Here is an 18,179-nt window from a genome sequence, read left to right as displayed (position 1 = left end):
AAACATAAACCTCAATTAAAACTTTTTCATGGTAGTTATTTAAATTAAATTAATATTTTATTTATAACGTCTTCAATTTTAGTAAGAGTAATCTATATTCTAAAATATTTGTAATTGAAAAATTAATTACCTCAATAAAAAATATGAACTTTAATAATCACCCGTTCTATATTAAATAAAAGCAGGTTTACCAAAAACAAATGATTGTCAAGATGTTATTAAAAAAAAAAAAGAAAAAAATCGTCAAGACTACATATACAAATACAACAATATGAGAAATAAACTCAATTGACAAATGAATGTAGTTTGAAATTTCCTTACCTAATTGTACTACAAAAGAAAGAAAGAAAGAAAAAAAAAAAAGAAAAAAAGAAAGATACAGACACCAAATCAAACGTGGTGAAAGACACCTAATTTTGAAGGCAACAAAATCATCCCCACGAATTAAATGGATTCATAATTCTTTAAAACAATATATAGGGTAGAAGATCGAACCTCAAACCTGATTATACATATTCATATCAATTAAGCTATATTTAGATTGACAATTTGCAATTCGTTGTTAAATTAAAAATTTCAATCCATTATGCACAAATGAAGCATAAACCAAAAAGATTTTTAAATTTACATCACTCTATCTCCCTAAACATATATCAATTGTGGTATTAAATTTTCATCGACATTTTACATTTTCATGGATATTTTGACATTTTCATAGATTCGTTGTCACAAAAGGATAAATCGTGTAAATAAACATGTTAATTTGTTTGTGGAGTCCGGTAGGATGTGATAAATGTATTGAGAACGACGGGGGCTTTTAGCCCAAACCAAAAATAATAATAATAATAATAATGAAGTAAATAGCAATAATTACACTATCATTTAGAAAAATAGCAAAAGACGAAGTAGTTTTGATAGCAAAAAGCATGGAGATCATGTGAGTCAAACTTTTGGAAATCCTAAAATGCCCTTATCATCTTTTTTAATTGCAGTGTAATTAATTCGACATCAATATTAATGAAATTATAATTAATTCAACTATATATTCCAGTAGACTTTCGTCAACTAACTAGATTATTTCAAACAGATAATCATCGTTAAATCTCACGATTTTAGCCGTTGTTATGAATTTATGTATAAAATTTAATACTTATTTTGAATTTTCAAATCTTCTAAAACAACTAATTTTAAAATCTTCGTTTGAAATTTAAATTATCATATTATATTAATGAAAAAACTAGAATAATATTGTGATTTTTAAAACTATTTATAAAAATATTGTTGTTTCAAAACTATTTATAAAAATATTGTACTTTCTTTTTATATAATTTAAGAGGCCGAGTCTTTAAAATTCGACAAACCTAAGTCAAGTTTTGAAGACTCGACCTCTATTTTTTATTTTTATTTTCCATTATGTTATTTTAATATTTCATTTTTCGTTGTGTTATTTTAATATTTCAGCTCCTTTTTTATTTTATTATTTAGTATATTCCACTTTACATTTTATTTTATTATTTTTTAAACCATCTTCTTAAACTCTAAAAAGAACAAATTAAAAAAATAATATCTCATAAAAATAATAAAGTGTATATTAAAATATCTCATTTATATAAAAATAATTACAAAAATAAATGTGTCCCAGGCAGACGTCGTCGATTTCGAGCTGGTTGTCGTCGTCAACTTCGAACTTGAGGTTGCTCTTGTTCTTCTTGATGTTACTTTAGTACTTTTGCAGGCGCTTCATAATATAAATATTTATTATGCTCTTTACGACCCCGACCATGTCCATGCACATATGAAGACGATGAACCAACCTCTAAGTCATAATTTCCTGAACCAAATGTTGGCATCATCATCAAACTAACATAATCAGTTTGGCTTTGCGTCTACATCACAGGGGCAACTCTTCCACATTGTGGGCAACCTCATCGGACTCATATTCTTCTTCTCGAATAGGTCCTCTACGTCTAGGAGCTGGTGGAGGAACAATAGGTATATTGTACATATAATTTATCTCCTCCATATAGCTCTGGTTGCACTACATATAGCAAGAACCTGGTTCGGATCGTTCGCAATATCTCGGAGTCTACTGTTGTTTGATCTCTGTGAATTATAGAACAATTAGATAATATTTTAAATAAATTTGAATTAAAAATAATTAGATAATATTCATTTATTTACCAGATGACCCACAGTTGCTCTCGGACGAGTAATGCAGCGTCCCGTGATATTATTATACCAATTAATGTAGTCTTAAGTGACATCCTTGTCAAACTGTTCAATAAAAACCCCCATTGCCTTGCACGATAGTGCCATCGCACTACCAAATTTGTAACTTTTTTGGACCAATCTCTAGTTCTTAAGTCAATATCATGTAGTAGGTGTTCAGTATTACAAGGTGATGGGACATCTGCTGAAAACCGAATTGTCTCATCATCCTTTCAGGAATATGCCACTCACCAATGTGAAAAAATATGAGAGGGCTTATTGTCATATGTTTTGACCATTCGTACAGAAATTGGGCAAAGTGTGCATAATAAGTTTGTAGAGCTCCCAAATAATCTGAAACACAAAATATTATATTGGAAAATATTAAAGACAAATACAATAAAAATATGTATAAAATAATCAATTTGGTTCAGTATTAATGTATCTGATCAGGTTGAAGCAGATCAAACATGTATCTGTACTGGTTGGCTACATGTGTGGCTGTCCTAGTCACACAAAATTTATCTCTCCATCTAAATTTTTAAATTGATAATTTAGATTCTAAATTAACTAGATCAATCATATAAAAATTAAATTGAATTGAAACACACCAAGAATTGTAGACTCGTCCAGCTAATTTAGAGCCATTGTTGAAAATTGTTCCCAAACCCATAGTTGCAAAAGTATAAGAGGCTCAACTATCTCATGAACTTCAGGTCTTGTTGCTTTGCACAGTTGTCTATACAATATGCCAAACATGCTCCACCCCACGAATATCGTCCCACATCATAGAGGCTAGTTAATGGTGGCAAGAACATCAAGTGAACAAAATGACTTGATTTGTCGGAAAACAGACCTCCACCCATTATTTGTAGTATATATGCTTGCGCATATCTCAGGACGGTTTCCTTGTCTGCATTATCTGCGAGCTCATAAAATCGTGTCCCTATCCATATCAAACTTAATCTCGATCCTTTAATTTTGTCGACAGGTGGGGTCACACCGAGGTAAACTAGTCATCATATATCACTCCGATGACCGGCTCACTGTCAACAGGTAACCCCAACAATACTTCTATGTCTTGTAGAGTGATAGTACACTCTTCGACATGAAATGTATGTGTCTCAGGCCTCCATCTCTTGACCAAGGTTGTGATCAGATGTCAATCTAACTGAATAAATACCTGGCAACTCCATAAAATCCAGATGTACGTAGTAGCAGTAGTATTCGAGGGTGGAGTGGGATAGTGCGCTGGACAACGACCTCTCGATGCTTGCAAGATATTTCTCTAGTAGTACGATCTTGTCATACAACAGATGATCGATGAATGGATTGATCGTACAAAATATTAGGATCAATAGGTCCTGGATTTAAAGTCATGATCTAAAAAGAAAAAAAATATTTTATTCTCAATTAAATAATATACAATTAATTAAAAGAATAATGTACAACTTTATAATTATAATAAAAAAAATCAAATATACAATAAAGTATCATCTAAACTTAATTAAATATACATAAAAAAAAATTATTTAATTTCTCAATTAAATAATGTACAACTTATTAAAAGAATAATGTACAACTACACTTAATTAAATATACATGAAAAAATTATTTTTTATCAATTAAATAATGTACAACTTAAATTAAAAGAATAATGTACAATTTTATAAATTATAATTAAAAAATTAAATATACAATAAAAGTATCATCTACATTTAATTAAATATAAAATGAAAAAATATTTATTTCTCAATCCTAACTGTCTGGAGCCTGTCTTAGCAACGAAGGACACTTCCTTCGATTATGGTCTAACTGATTACAAAAATCCACAGTTGTTGAGTGATTGGTTTCGTCCAATTCATCTCGTTATGATAATGTAAACTTTTGGTCTACTAGGTTTTCTCAACAACGATGGATAGTAAGACGGACATATTAGGGTGAGTGATCCAGTAATCTTCAAAAAGGTACAGTTGAAATTGAGGAGAGTAACATTAAGCATATGTTGCCACTTGTTACATGAACAGTACCGCTCGGACCTGTTTAACCTACACCATTTATGCATAGATTTCTCGTCATCCACCATATCTGAACCCTCCATCATGTGCTTGAGTCTATTGCTTTCTACCAATATTGTCAAAAAAAAAAAAAAAAAAAAAAAAAAAAAAACTCAGACAGCTCCAATTTATTCTTTTGATGTCTTCAATTGCTTTATTAAACTTTCGAATTTGAAATTGATAATCGGCACGATAAACATAATCTAAAACTATCCCCATGAGTCTGTAGATTCTTCATCTGCAACGAAAAATGCAGTAGAAGAAGATGCCCGTTCGAATCAACTGATGTAGCAATAAGTAATTTTCCTTGATATTTTCCATACAAGTGGGTACCATCTATTTGAATTATCGGCCGACATTTATCAAAAGCTTTTATACAATGACCAAATACCCAAAATATAGAAGTTAGGATAACGTGGCCTTCAGTAAGCGTTTCTTTCACTCTCCACCTTACACGTGTTCCGGGATTGGTCTGCTTAACCATAAGCCATCTGGGTAACAATTTGTATGACTCATCCCAGTCACCGAACACTTTAGCCAATACTTTTCTTTTGCCCTCCCACATCTTATAGTAAGAAACTTGATATCCAAATTTTGATTTTATGTCGAATTGCAGTTGTGCCACGCTGGTAGATGGTTTTTCTCTTACGACATCACAAAACTTTAGTGTAATCATTGATGAATCCAACTGCACATGGCTTTGACTCAGTTTTAAATAAGAACATGTATGTTGCTCAACATACTTAGTGATCTCGAATAAGTCATGCGATTTTTTCTTTATTGCATGAAGTCTCTATGTGCAACATTCTTCTCATTTCTTACACCAAATTGCCCAAATCGTTGGTGTCGATTCCACAACTTCATATGGTGCGTGAAATTTAATAGCAAAACATTTGACTGCGTGTTGTAGCATTTCTTTGTCTTGATAAATCATCCCCTTTATACAATTGGGTATTGTCAACATCCACAAGGGCTACAATTGGGTCGTGTTCTCGAATGTTATCTAGTATCTTCATATCCAAATCGTTGAATGTTTCGGTAACTCATGTTCACGACCATCAAAATCCAACTCTTCAAATTCATCGTCTGTTTCTGTTCTGAAATCTCTATACTGATTGTTAGACGCCATATCTCCATCATCACATGGCGATGCAACTAACTCCGGATCAGGACCAATACATTGAGTTGGATCTTCAAACTGATTAAAGGGTGCATTCAAGTTTATATCCAACCCTATCCTATTTACATTTACATACAAATGCATTAAATTCGGGAGTGACATCACGATTGAGAACATCAAGTTCATAGCTTGTTCATTCGGAATAGGGAATGACATAAACATTATTGATCCTGATGGTTCTAGATTAGGATGTCTATATATTATTTCTAATTAATTTGTTCTCATATCTACACTAAGTGACATCCAAGCATCTCAATGAATTGTTTAAATACAATTCTACTGTTTACATTTATGCTAAAACCCCCACTTGATGGTTGGTCATAATCAACTCCATCAATACCATCAATCACATTACCATTTGTAAACAACATAAATCCCAAACATTTGTTCGTCATTTTCTAAAAAAACAAAAATAAAACAAATAATACATTACTAATTGTAAACTTTGTAAGAAATATATATAATGAATACAAGAAATATATTAAAAAAAATCACAATAAAAATGAGAATAAGGTAAACTTTTTAAAACTATTTTTCAAAAAAGTTAATACTAAAAAAATATTAAAGTTTTTAAACTATAAACATCAACTTTTTAAACATAACAATAAGGTAAACTTTTTAAAACTATTTTTTCAAATTTAATACTGATAAAATAAAATAAAATATCATAAGAAATATATTTTAAAAAATCACAATAATTTTGTATTAAACTAAAAATATTAAAGTTTTTAAACCATAAACATCAATTTTTTAAACATAACAATAAGGTAAACTTTTTTAAACTATTTTTTTCAAATTTAATACTAAAAAAACCAAAACATATGTATTTAAAAAAATCACAATAATTTTGTATTAAACTAAAAATATTAAAATTTAAACTAAACATCAACTTTTTAAACTAATAATAATAAACTTTTAAAACTATTTTAAACTATTATTTCAAAGTTAATATTAAAAAAAATCAATATCATAAGAAATATATTAAAAAATCATAATAATTTTGTATTAAACTAGAAATATTAAAGTATAAACATCAACTTTTTAAAATAACCCAAAAACTAACTTAAATACAAAAAAAAAAAAAAAAAAAAAAAAAAACAAACAAATCAAACAAACAAAATATAAATAAGATTAACATGATAGGTATAACATAATATAAATAAGATTAACATTAATAACAACTACTAAACTTTTTAAAATGCAATGATACTAAAAGAATAGCAATAGTATACTAACAAAATCTAATATTATTTAAAATGCAGAAAAAATTAACATGATAGATCTACTAACATCAATATGTAAATATGTAAATATTATTGAATTCAACAACTACTAAAAGAATTAACACGATAGATCTACTAAATATAAAAAAAAACTAGTAACAGTAAACTCACAAATTTACTTTTTTCCCTCAAAGTGACAATGGTCTCTTTCTTTTTTCTTTTTTTTTTTTTTTTTTGCTATTTGTTATACGACAACAAAAACTATGAAAAAAATATATTATGACAATATGGATCTACAACAAAAACTATGAAAAAAACAAAATATTATGAGAATATAGAAATGTTGTTAACGTTACCTCTTTTCTGTTCTTTGTTTCTCAAACAACAACAAAAACTTTAAAAATAATATAATAATATGAGAATAGGAAAAAAAAATTATAATTATTTAAACAAATTGAAATTTTATATAGTAAATGTACAAACCTCACAATTTGATGGACGGATGTGGGGGAAGAAGAAGATTTAGAACAAAAAAATGAGTGATTTTTTATAAGTTTTCAAAAGAGAAGAGAAACCAGTGGAGAACAAAATTTTTTAGAAGTTTTCGGATGAAAAGAAGATGGGCAGTTCGAAGAAGGTAGAGAGCAATCGGATAACGAAGAAGCAGAGAGCAATCAGATGAAGAAGGCAGAATAGAATTGTGATTTGAGAGGTGAAAGGGGTGGCTTAAAAGCTTGTAGGTCGAGTTTTCAAAACTCGACCCACAGATTAATTTGGGCATTTAATTAGGTCGAGGGTTGAACCCTCGACTTGTTCTTTAATTATTTTTAAGTTGAGGGTTCAACCCTCGACATAATATTTTAAACTTTTTCCCAAGCTCAAAATCTTCAAAACAACTACAAATCTCTAAATACTTTAGAAACAACACTACACTAAATAGTTTTCCAAACCACAATATTGAAAAAATATATATCTTTATATTAATTATCTCAACTGAAATTTATTGTCTTTATTATATTTTCTATTAAACTTAATCAGAATTCACAGTTTAAAATACCTTTGAACATTATATTTATTATTCTTTTGTTTCAAACATAAAATGTTATAATACAACACGTTGCCCTAACTTTCTTCATCCTCTCGACATTTTCTTGTTATGACTGTTAAACGATTAAGAGTTTTGTTCAATGGTAAGTGAGATGAAAATAACTACTATCATGACTATTGATTTATAAAAGTTTCTGTTGCTTCAAACACCTCTTTTAAACATCTTGTTGATGTAATCTCATCTATGGTTTTTCCATGTATTATTTCTCAGTTGACAATGTATGGGGATGGCTACAGAAATCCTAATGTAATTAGAATCGTGGAAGAAAAAGATCTGAAATCCTAAAGTGATTAGAATCGTGGAAGACAATTGACAACAAGTCTACTTTGCAAGATGAAAGACTCGGCTTAATCGGTCATGACCAATAGTTCAAGTCGCAGAGTCTCTTCTTTCCCGAGTAATTCCTATTAAGCCATTGTGAAAAGGTAGGCCAAACATATAGACAGTGTTAGTATTAACCTATTTGTCTTAGGGGTCTTATATCTACCTTGACTGATTTGATCAATGAAGGATGTACCATCATGAATATTGTTTTTTTCTCTTCTATTCATTAGATCTCCACGATTGACATCAACACCACATCATAATTGGTTAGTAATTTTAATTGACGATTTTTAATTGAGATTTTCACATTCTAATCTAAATTGGTTTCTTTATTCATGAATGCAATTATTTAGATAAAGTTTTTATTAGCCCAATCCTCACTTTCTAAACTAATATTTTGGTCTAGAACCAAAAAAGTATTGTTACAGAATTTTGGGTAAGATCAACAGCGATGTAGATGGTTTGGTTGAGTGATTTTCAATTACAGTGTATTTGTTTTTAAGTTTAGTATATTTGTTGGGCATAGTTTGGAAATTAATTATACTGTATCACATTAATATCTCATTGGAAGTATCACAAAAAACTTTTAAAAGATCTTTGATGACTACAAAACCTTCATCTGAATTATAGTGTAATTAATTTTTCTTTAACCCTAAAATACCCCGTCTGGATTTTCAAAATTTTGAGTAGAGTGGAGGAAATTATGGTTGCGATGATAGATTCAAAGATAGTGATTCTATTCACGACTGCACCATTGTTGGCGGAGGAGCTGATATCGAAGAGGAAAATGATGGGAACTTGGTTAGAGAAAAGGTCGGTGCAGTGATTAGAGCCTAGGTAAATTGTAGTCTCATTTGTGTGGCTGGGGGTAGTTTAGACTTTTAAAATTCGTTTATTTTTTTTTTAATTTTTACTTTGTTTTGCCAGTTTTGTGAATAAGATAATGATTTGCTATTTTTACAAATGAAAAGTTAAAATCCGCTATTATTCTCGTTAGCCCAAACAAAAAATGATATTTTGAGAGAGAAGTAATTGTCCCTTGTGGGAAGATTTTAATTTGTTCAGGTGTTTATATCGATGTGGTGAGAGTAGAAAACTTTTTCCTACATTAGTCCATTGGTACCATCTATTCGGTTGGGCATGTTTGGATAATCATGTTCGCACGAAAAAGTAACTACCTTTCCTTTTTACCTTTTTATACCATTTTTACTAAATTGAATTAATTCTTAACCTAGCCATTTTTTCGTTTTATCAGATTCCCATTTTCTTCTTCCTCTTCATATGGGGAAGGGATTTTTCCAAGTCTAATACTAGTTTCCAGCTTTCATCTTCTCTTTTGTATAATGTTTTGACAAGATTTTCTTGAATTCCATTCTTTTCTCCGGTGAATGCACGTCTGAGATTAGAGGTTATGTAAACTTTGGGAAGCAATCGACAATAACAATTTAACACCGAAATTACACTGATTTTTTCTTTCAAAATAGTGTATTTTTTATGACACAACAATAATTTACCTTTAAAATTACAAAATGCAGTGGAAGATTATCAATATGAAATGGACACTTCGATGAAGATAAATGAGATTGAGGCGACTTATGATTGGGTATTACAAACAATTACCTTTGCTAAAAAAAGGAAAATAAAAGTTAACCTGGAAAAATGGTTTATCCAAAATTTCAATTAAAATTTTTAAATTGAGTAAATCATTTTTGAACTTTTATTAAGATTACATAGTTCATGTATTTAATTTTTACACTTTCTTCAAATATTAAATTAATAAAAAAATATTAATCGAGAGTCTAAATTTATTCACTTATAGATACTTAAGAGTTTAATTATATATGAAAACATATTTTTCTAGTAAAAATAACAAATCAAAAAGGGAAAAAAAACACTTTTTAGGAGTTTTATAGCCGGAAGTAACCCATGAATTGTTCCGTTGGTTTAAAAAGAATGAATGTGAAAAATGTGTCGACAATAAAGGACCCACCCATCCAGTTGCTGAATTTTTAAAAATAAAAAAGACAATAAGAAATGTGAGATTCAAGGAATGAATACAAGACTACGTTTGAAAATTAAAAATTTCGTGTATTTAGTATCATTCGAAATAACTTTTGAAGTATATTTTAAACGGTTTTGATCAAAAATGAGTTTTTTAAAAAACAATTTTTTAAGTCAATTCAAACGTGCTTCAAATCAACCATATAGAAAGAATAAAATAATCGTTAAAATACCCTTTTGATCTCAATATTCAAGGTTTGTAGTTTCTTGCATTTAAAAATATCTAATTTTAGTAAATTTTAAATTTTATTTCACAAAGTTAATTTTTATCAAAATTGACCAAATGATACTAATAATTTTATATAAGAAAATATCAGTGAACATGCTCTTAAAAAGGTTAATGTGAAAATGTAGTTCTTTAACCATAAACAAGTTGTATGACCTAAATTTAAGATTTTTTTGAAAGAAACTAAAACAAAACATTTGAAAGTAGAAATTTCAAAGTATAAGAATCACAGTAATATTTTAACCTAAACCAAGATCTTAAGAGCAAGATCAAATCTAAAGCCTTTGTAAAAGGCTAAAAGTTGAATAAAAAGGTGATAAATCATCCTATTTAGAATAAAGGTTGTTTCATTGAAAATGAGGATACTTATCTCTTAGACATCGATAATTCAAATTTATGAAAACCTTGACAGATATTCGAATATCACTGGGCACAATGACCCAACTAAAACTTTCTTATTTTTAACCCTACAAACCAGTAAAAAATAAATGAATATTTTAATCTATATTTGCTGATTTTGTACCTTTCTTTTCTTAACTTAGATGAAGATTCTTAATTCACAATCGACCCAAAAGCTTAAGTTGATAGGTGAAAATAAATTTAATATAATATCTAACGCTCCCCTTCAGTTGTGGACTTGAAATATGAAGAACCAAACAAGTGGAGATAGATATTAATTGGGGAGGAAACAACAATACAGTGGCTTGAACTCAAAATATCCTGAAGTAACCTACTCTGATACTATCTTAAATCTCCAATTAACCAAAAACTTAAACCGATAAGTAAAGACAAATTTAATATAATATCTAACAAACATTAACTCTAACGAGTTAAATAGCAACGTAAACTATTGATAACTGGCAGAAATGTCAGTTATTATAATAAAAGAATTATGAGGGATAATAGGTAGAAAACGCAGTGATAATACTTAAAATTTGTGAAAAATTGAGTTTTGCGTCGACAAACACCTAAAACCTCATTGACCCAATATTATGCGTTATTCCGTGCTAAAGTGTCTATTTTTGTAGCTATCACAAGAATCAAACGCATGTGTTTGTAATAAGCAATCACAGACAAACGCATGCGCTGAAGCCAGGTGACCACAAAAGACGAACGCAGACGGCAACCCCATGCGTCCAACGCATGGAAGTTGCGGTAAACGCATGTGTCCAACGCATGGAGAACGCGATGAACAAATAGAGATTGCGGCCACGGAGTGACAGCCATAATAGAAGATCACAAGATGGGCAAAACGCGTTGATAACTTCAGCTAAATTAAGCTTGGACGCATACGTTGGGAGTATCAACAAGATAAGGCGATGTGACAACGCCCATACCGCGACAAAAACAACAGTGAGCCATACCCTCATCATTATAGCTATCAACGTCCAAGTTCTATAAATAACTCTTGAGACCTTCATTTTGAGACATCCAAGCTTCTGCCTCAAGGCAGAAGTTTGTGATCACAGATGAGAGCTTGAGAGAGATTTCTAGTGAGAATTCTTCATCTCCACAGCCCAGACCGAGTGACGATCGGAGCAATCGCCGGAGATAGAGCTCGAAAGAGACATCTCTACCATTCAACCATGGCACCACCGACAGCCTTGATGCAAAGTCCTTCATCTCCCTTCTAATCTCTGTATTGTATTGAATTTTAGCTTGAGATATTAAGATATTTTGTGATCAGTGCAAATCTTAATTCCTTCATTATCGTCTTCTTCATCATCTTCATCTCTATCATAGTTTATCTTCAACGTTTATTTATCAAAGTCAATCGCATGCTTAATCGTGTAGCTTAGAGATAGGACGCATGTAACAACCCACCAAGAGGTGTGTGTTGTGCGAGTATAGTGAGTTAATCCTCTTTGTTTAGTGAAAGGCTGTGGCAACGCCTATCTATAAGTTAAATAGCCGCGTCTAACCGCCTGCGAAAGTAAGAGATGGAATGCACTAAGCAGGGTTCATAGTTCCTAGAGATAGGCACAATTGTATGCTCGACGCAACCATGCATTATAGAGATATAGTCATGCGACTGACCACCTAGAGGTGTGATGCGTTGGTGCAACGAGATGAGATTACTCGGGCGATTTAAGATAGTAAACAATGGTTGTTGTGTCTCTACTTATTTTCATTGCAAGTCTTCTATTGTTCAATCTGTTTAGCTAGGAGTAGGAGTAGTGTGTGAAACATTTAAACCTTCTTCGCTTTATTTTTATTCTTATTCATCGCCTCAAACGCATCGCTTCACAAATAGTATTGAGTGATAAGTCCCTGTGTTCGACCTCGGATTACTCGAGAAACTTGCGTTTGTGTTATACTTGGCGCAAGCGTAAGAAAACTTGTGATAGGAACACGTGGTCATTGCATGCTAAGATTCACGCATCATCATTCCGACGCATGGGAGCAAACGCATCAGTTATGTCTAACGCATGATTTCACGTTCAAACCCATCCATCCTTAATATTAAAATAAAAATAAAACGTGTCCCTCAAAATTATATCAACGACTATGTATTTGAAAACACGTAAACTAAAATAAAATAAGTTATGGAATACCATATTTTGAAAATATATTCACTTTGTGTCATTTCTTGAATCAAAATTATATTTGACCAAATTTGATTAAAAAACATTAACTTTAGACGAATGATAATGACTAATTTTAAAATTTATTGAAAATACAAAAATAAAACCGAACATCTAAATATAGACTAAAATAATATTTTAACTTTAAAAATGGTTGAAAAGAAGAGGGCGAGTGTAATCCATAACATATGGATTATTCAAATCAATTTGGTATCGATCCTAAGGTTTCACAAAATAATACACAAAGGAGCGCTAATCTCTAATTCCTCAATCATAAATTTAAGGATAAATTGCAAAATGAACCCTTAAAACATAGTAGTAGTTACAATTATATCCTTAAATTTTCAATAATAGTAATTGAACCCCTAAACTTTTAAAAGTGTTAAAATTGAGTCCTCAAACTTACAATGTAATTGTAGAAATTAAACCCACAAATGATAAAAATTGAACCCTCAAACTCATACAATTATTATAATTTATCCAATTATGTAGGTTTAAGGATCCAATTTTAACATTTTGATAAAGTTGAAGGCTCAATTTTTAAATTTGAAAATTTAAGAGTATAGTTATAATAACTACCATCATACTTTAATGATGATTTTTGTAATTTGTCCTAAATTTAATAAGTGCCAATTGTTCCTCTAAAAAAACTAACTCAAGTCAATCTTTTGTATGTGAATCCTAGTTTTCAACAAAAACGTGTTCCACAATGCTGTCGACGTTTAATTATCACGGCAATGTTGTTAAGATTTAATACAACTTCTTCCATAAATCAATTAAAAACCAAATATGCATGTATGCTATAAAATCTAAATCATTAACAATAAAAAAAATAGAATTTAATTCTGATGGATTTTTTACCGCATGGAAATTTGGAAGTATAACAATTAAGTTGTTCTAAAATTGAAAATACATTGATTAAATTGTTTTATGCGAGCAATTACCATCAAGTTCATCAATAAAATGAGAAAGTACAATAAAAGTTAAAAGCGACCTATTAATTAGTGAAAAAAAAATTCCTCATCGCAATGATTTAAAAACATATTTACTTAACCATATAAGTGGCTCAAAGTATAGCCCCTTCAACTTTTAGAAGAAAAATATAAAAAGAGATCACTTCTAAAACATCCCTCAGAAGATCTTCAACTTTTGAAAATCATTCGTAAAAGAAAATACATAGAAATCCATATCATGATTTAAATTTTCAAAATTTGAAGTTCTAGTTCATTTCATTTACAACTAAAATATTCTTCCTTAAAATTATCTTTAACGGATGACAGAATTATTAAAATGAATAGAACTATACTTCAAATCAAATCCCAATTCTTTAAATTCAAAATAACATAATTAGAAAGTAAAATTATCCTTCTAAAACAAAATTCCATTGCTCAAAGAGTCGTAATAAATCCTTAACAGAAAGTGTTTCAACTTTTACCTTCAACGTCTACAGTATCATAAATTTATAATAAAGGAAAAAGCTCCCAAGTCCCAAACAACCACTCAATGTACATTCAAAGGATACTTACAATTTGGTGATGGCAAGTTTTATCCTGTTCTGCAGAAGCAAGTCGATGCTCAACTCCCTGCTGGCCTGAAAGGCCATTGGAATGGTCATTATATTAAGGCCAGATGCAGGAATTCACATCATGCAAAAGAAGGTACACTGAGCTTGAAGGATAAAAACCAACATACCTGGTCAGCTGGCATAGCACATTAAAACTAGCATCATGATCCACTTTTAAGACGAGCTAAACCAAATGCGTAAACCGAACTTCATTGGAAAGGAAAAATAAAAATGCAAGTGAACTAACTTTGTTAATTTTTATTTATTTATTTTTAATTTTTTTTTAAAGGTACAACAAGAGCTAAAACCAACACGTATACTGTTAGTATCAGCAGTAATCAATTTGATGTTCCTCAAAAAATGTCATCACCAATATCGTAACTATCTGTCGTCATTAGACTACCTTGTTTCATTACATCGTTCAAACTGTCTAACACGAGCTTAGATTCAAGGGCTTGAGGATTAGATGTGTCCCCAACCAAGAATGAGACAAATCCAGAGCCAACGTCAACCCAAGAACAACCCGGAACTTTTGCAACACCAGAATCTCTCATAAGAGTCCTTATTTTTGCCAACTTACTCCAAGAACCTGCAGCAGCATACATGTTAGCAATCAAGACATAGTAACCAGAATGTTCGGGCCACATTTCCAGAAGTTTCTCTGCTGCCCATTCCCCGATATCTGTGTTTCCATGGATGCAACATGCTCCAATAAGAGTGGCCCACATAGCAGACGTTGGTCTGTAAGGCATTCTTGTGATAATTTCCTTTGCTTTGTTCAACAAACCAACCCTCCCAAACAGGTCTGCCATGCAAGCATAGTGTTCCAAATGGGGCCTTAGCCCATGCACACTTTGCATCTCTGCAAATAAAAGTTCACCTTGTTCCAGGAGACCTGAATGGCTGCAAGCTGATAGGACAGCAACCATAGTTATATGATCTGGTTTGATCTCGAACCTTTTCATCTCTTCGAATAGTCTTAGGGCTTTGGCCCCCTCTCCTTGCATACCGTAACCTGAAATCAGGGATGTATACGTCACTTCATCCTTCTTGCTTAACGAATCAAAAACCCTTTTTGCTTCTAAAACCTTGCCCGACCTTGCATACATATCCACCAAAGCATTCCACAATAACAAATAATCCCTAAAATCTTGACGTTTAGTAATGTAGCAATGAAATTCTCTCCCATGTTGTAAATCTGCAACTCGAGCACAAAGAGGAAGAATGCTAGCAAATGTCACATAGTTCGGTTCTACACCAAACAGTAACAATTCTCTAAACAGATGCAATGCATCCTCAACCCGGTCCAAGTGTGTGAGACCAGAAAGCATAGAATTCCATGTGATTATACTTTTGTCGTCATTTAACCGAAACAACATATATGCATGCATTATGTCTTTACATCGAGCATACATGGTAACTAAAGCATTTTGAATGGTGGACAACTTATGATAATAATGTCTGATAGTAAAGCCATGGATTTCCTTTCCCAGTCTAATGGCACCAATGTGGGAACAAGCACCTAAACCAATTACCATTGCTACATTGTCCAAATAAATACCAAGATTTCTCATTTGAGACAGTAACTTGAGTGCTCGAGTAAAATTACCAACCCGCAAGCAACCTCCAGCTATAATATTCCAAGTTACAACATTAATCCCAACACACTTACTCTGCATGCCGTCAAATAGTTCAAATGCCTCCTTCCACATACCCTTGGAGGCATAACAAGATATCATTGAATTCCAAGATACAGCATCCCATTCGAGCATATTGTCAAACAAGTTACGTGCAGTGTCCACCTCTCCACATCTTCCGTACATTGATACCAGAGCATTCTGAACAAACAAACTCCATTTAGTTGACCAAGCATTAATAGACTTGTGAACCTCTAAACCAAATTCCAAATTTCGTGTTTCACCACAAGCCTTCAAAATGGAGGGAAAAGTGAAATTATCTGGTCTGACCCCTTTACTCAGCATCTGCTTATAAGCCAAAATAGCTGCCTCATGAAGTTCATTTCTAACATATGATATGATGAGTAGATTCCAAGCGCAGGGGTGAAATAAATTAGAAGTCTCAACAAGGGTATGAGCCTCAGGCAGAAGTTTAAAGCTTGAATAAAACGTGACAAGCTTGGGGACCAAAAAAGAGTCTTCCTCAAGACCTGACGTGATAATGTGACCATGAAGTTGCTTACCTGGTGGGAGTGAGCTACAATTGGTACATGATACAAGAAGAATGGAGATGGATTGCAAGATGAGGTCAAATGAATCATTATAACTAGCACGCAATCGAATGAGGGAGAAGGCCTCAAATGTTTTAGACAATTGACCATTAGAGGCAAAGTTTTTAAGGGAAGAAAAAATAGAATCAATCATAAATTTACTACCATTGCTCACAGGTACATTTCTCCATGGTTTAGGTATGAACGTTTGGAGCTTATATATAGAAAGACCTTTGAGGATGCATAGAGAAGAGGAATATGACATACACAAAAGTCATGTACTTTGTTTGCAAGGTCATGATAAGCAAGAACCAACAACATGGTTTATCCCTGAGTTGCAGTATACAGCTAGGAAACTTTGATTCGATGACTAGATTATATGCCTCACGATGGAGAGCACAATACCCACAAAAATACGATGTCCCTGCAAACACCAAAAAGGAACTAAACAAATGTCAAAATACTAGAAAAATAAAGAACTATAAGAGAATGATAAACATTGCATAAACATTAAAATTTAATTATTCATTCAATAATTCTTAGATAATACATAGCCACGCCAATATCAAATTCATAACATCTCTACTTTTAGAAGTAGATTCATAATAATTCTACTTATTCCTATAATTTACAGGTGCAGTGACACAAGCCATCCCTTCTACTTTTATCATTTCTGATTTCTCAAGACCCATCATTTCTTTACTTTAACATGATTTTTCTAAGCCCATTCTTTCCTAATCTCCCCATGGGAGCTGCACAAAGCTTCACCCAAATCAAAATCGAATAGTAAAAATATTTAACAAGATTCTAACCAAATTGGGTAAGGCTTAAGGGTCATCGCTGCCCCATAAAAACTCACCAAAGGGACTCAGTTCCTTGCTGTACAGTGTTCCATGCTGTACGGTGTTCCAAATTGTACAAAAACTGGGATCAAACGCCAGAATAAACTGGATGGATCGATTCAAGGTCCAACAGGTCGTGGGTAACGAAAATGAACGCTCAAAACCGAGAGAAAACGGCACTGTTAAACCACCGAGGAGCAAGAGAGAAGTAGTGTACTGCTGGCGGGTCCAAACACCGACGGAAGGCTGGACTGCAACCGTCGCGCGGCGGACGATAGACAGAAAGGGCGGACGGAAAGTGAGAGAGAGATTAAACCCTAAACAGGTATAACTTACGGCATGTTGGGTTATAAATCGGAGAACAAAGGGTAATTCAAAAATAACCTTTTTCAAATTTTGATTTTGACTTTTGAACCATTTTTAAAAAGGTTGTTTTTTTGACCCACAATTTTGAAAATGAATGAAAATAACCCTAATACCCTTCACAATTCAAAATTCACTAAACCCTCCAAACCCTCACTTTTCTTTTCCATTTTCACTCTTCTCCATTTCAAAAGTCCTCAATCTCACTCCA

The 18,179-nt window shown here is 31.8% G+C and overlaps 1 protein-coding gene across 2 annotated transcripts; it reads right to left on the bottom strand.

Annotated features, from left to right (window-relative positions):
* Window positions 1-14,332: 14,332 nt before the first annotated feature.
* Window positions 14,333-17,959, bottom strand: LOC120080133 (pentatricopeptide repeat-containing protein At1g71490). Of its 2 annotated transcripts, none has more exons than XM_039034702.1 (4): window positions 17,623-17,959; window positions 14,940-17,207; window positions 14,665-14,672; window positions 14,333-14,563 (listed from the first exon to the last, which is right to left on the bottom strand). In XM_039034702.1, the coding sequence occupies exons 2-4, from the start codon at window positions 17,026-17,028 to the stop codon at window positions 14,495-14,497; spliced, it is 2,166 nt and encodes a 721-aa protein (XP_038890630.1). In that variant the 5' UTR covers window positions 17,029-17,207; window positions 17,623-17,959; the 3' UTR covers window positions 14,333-14,494. The 2 variants fall into 2 exon arrangements, with proteins under 2 accessions (XP_038890630.1, XP_038890628.1); XM_039034700.1 differs by having other exon boundaries at window positions 14,940-17,187.
* Window positions 17,960-18,179: the final 220 nt, after the last annotated feature.

The sequence above is a fragment of the Benincasa hispida genome, chromosome 6 (genome assembly GCF_009727055.1).
Source record: "Benincasa hispida cultivar B227 chromosome 6, ASM972705v1, whole genome shotgun sequence".
Taxonomy (NCBI): Eukaryota; Viridiplantae; Streptophyta; class Magnoliopsida; order Cucurbitales; family Cucurbitaceae; genus Benincasa; species Benincasa hispida.
This window is presented reverse-complemented; position numbering and strand designations above follow the sequence as displayed.

Coding starts and splice junctions, on each gene's coding strand:
- LOC120080133 (XM_039034702.1), bottom strand. CDS start 17,028: ATGTCATATTCCTCTTCTCTATGCATCCTCAAAGGTCTTTCTATATAT.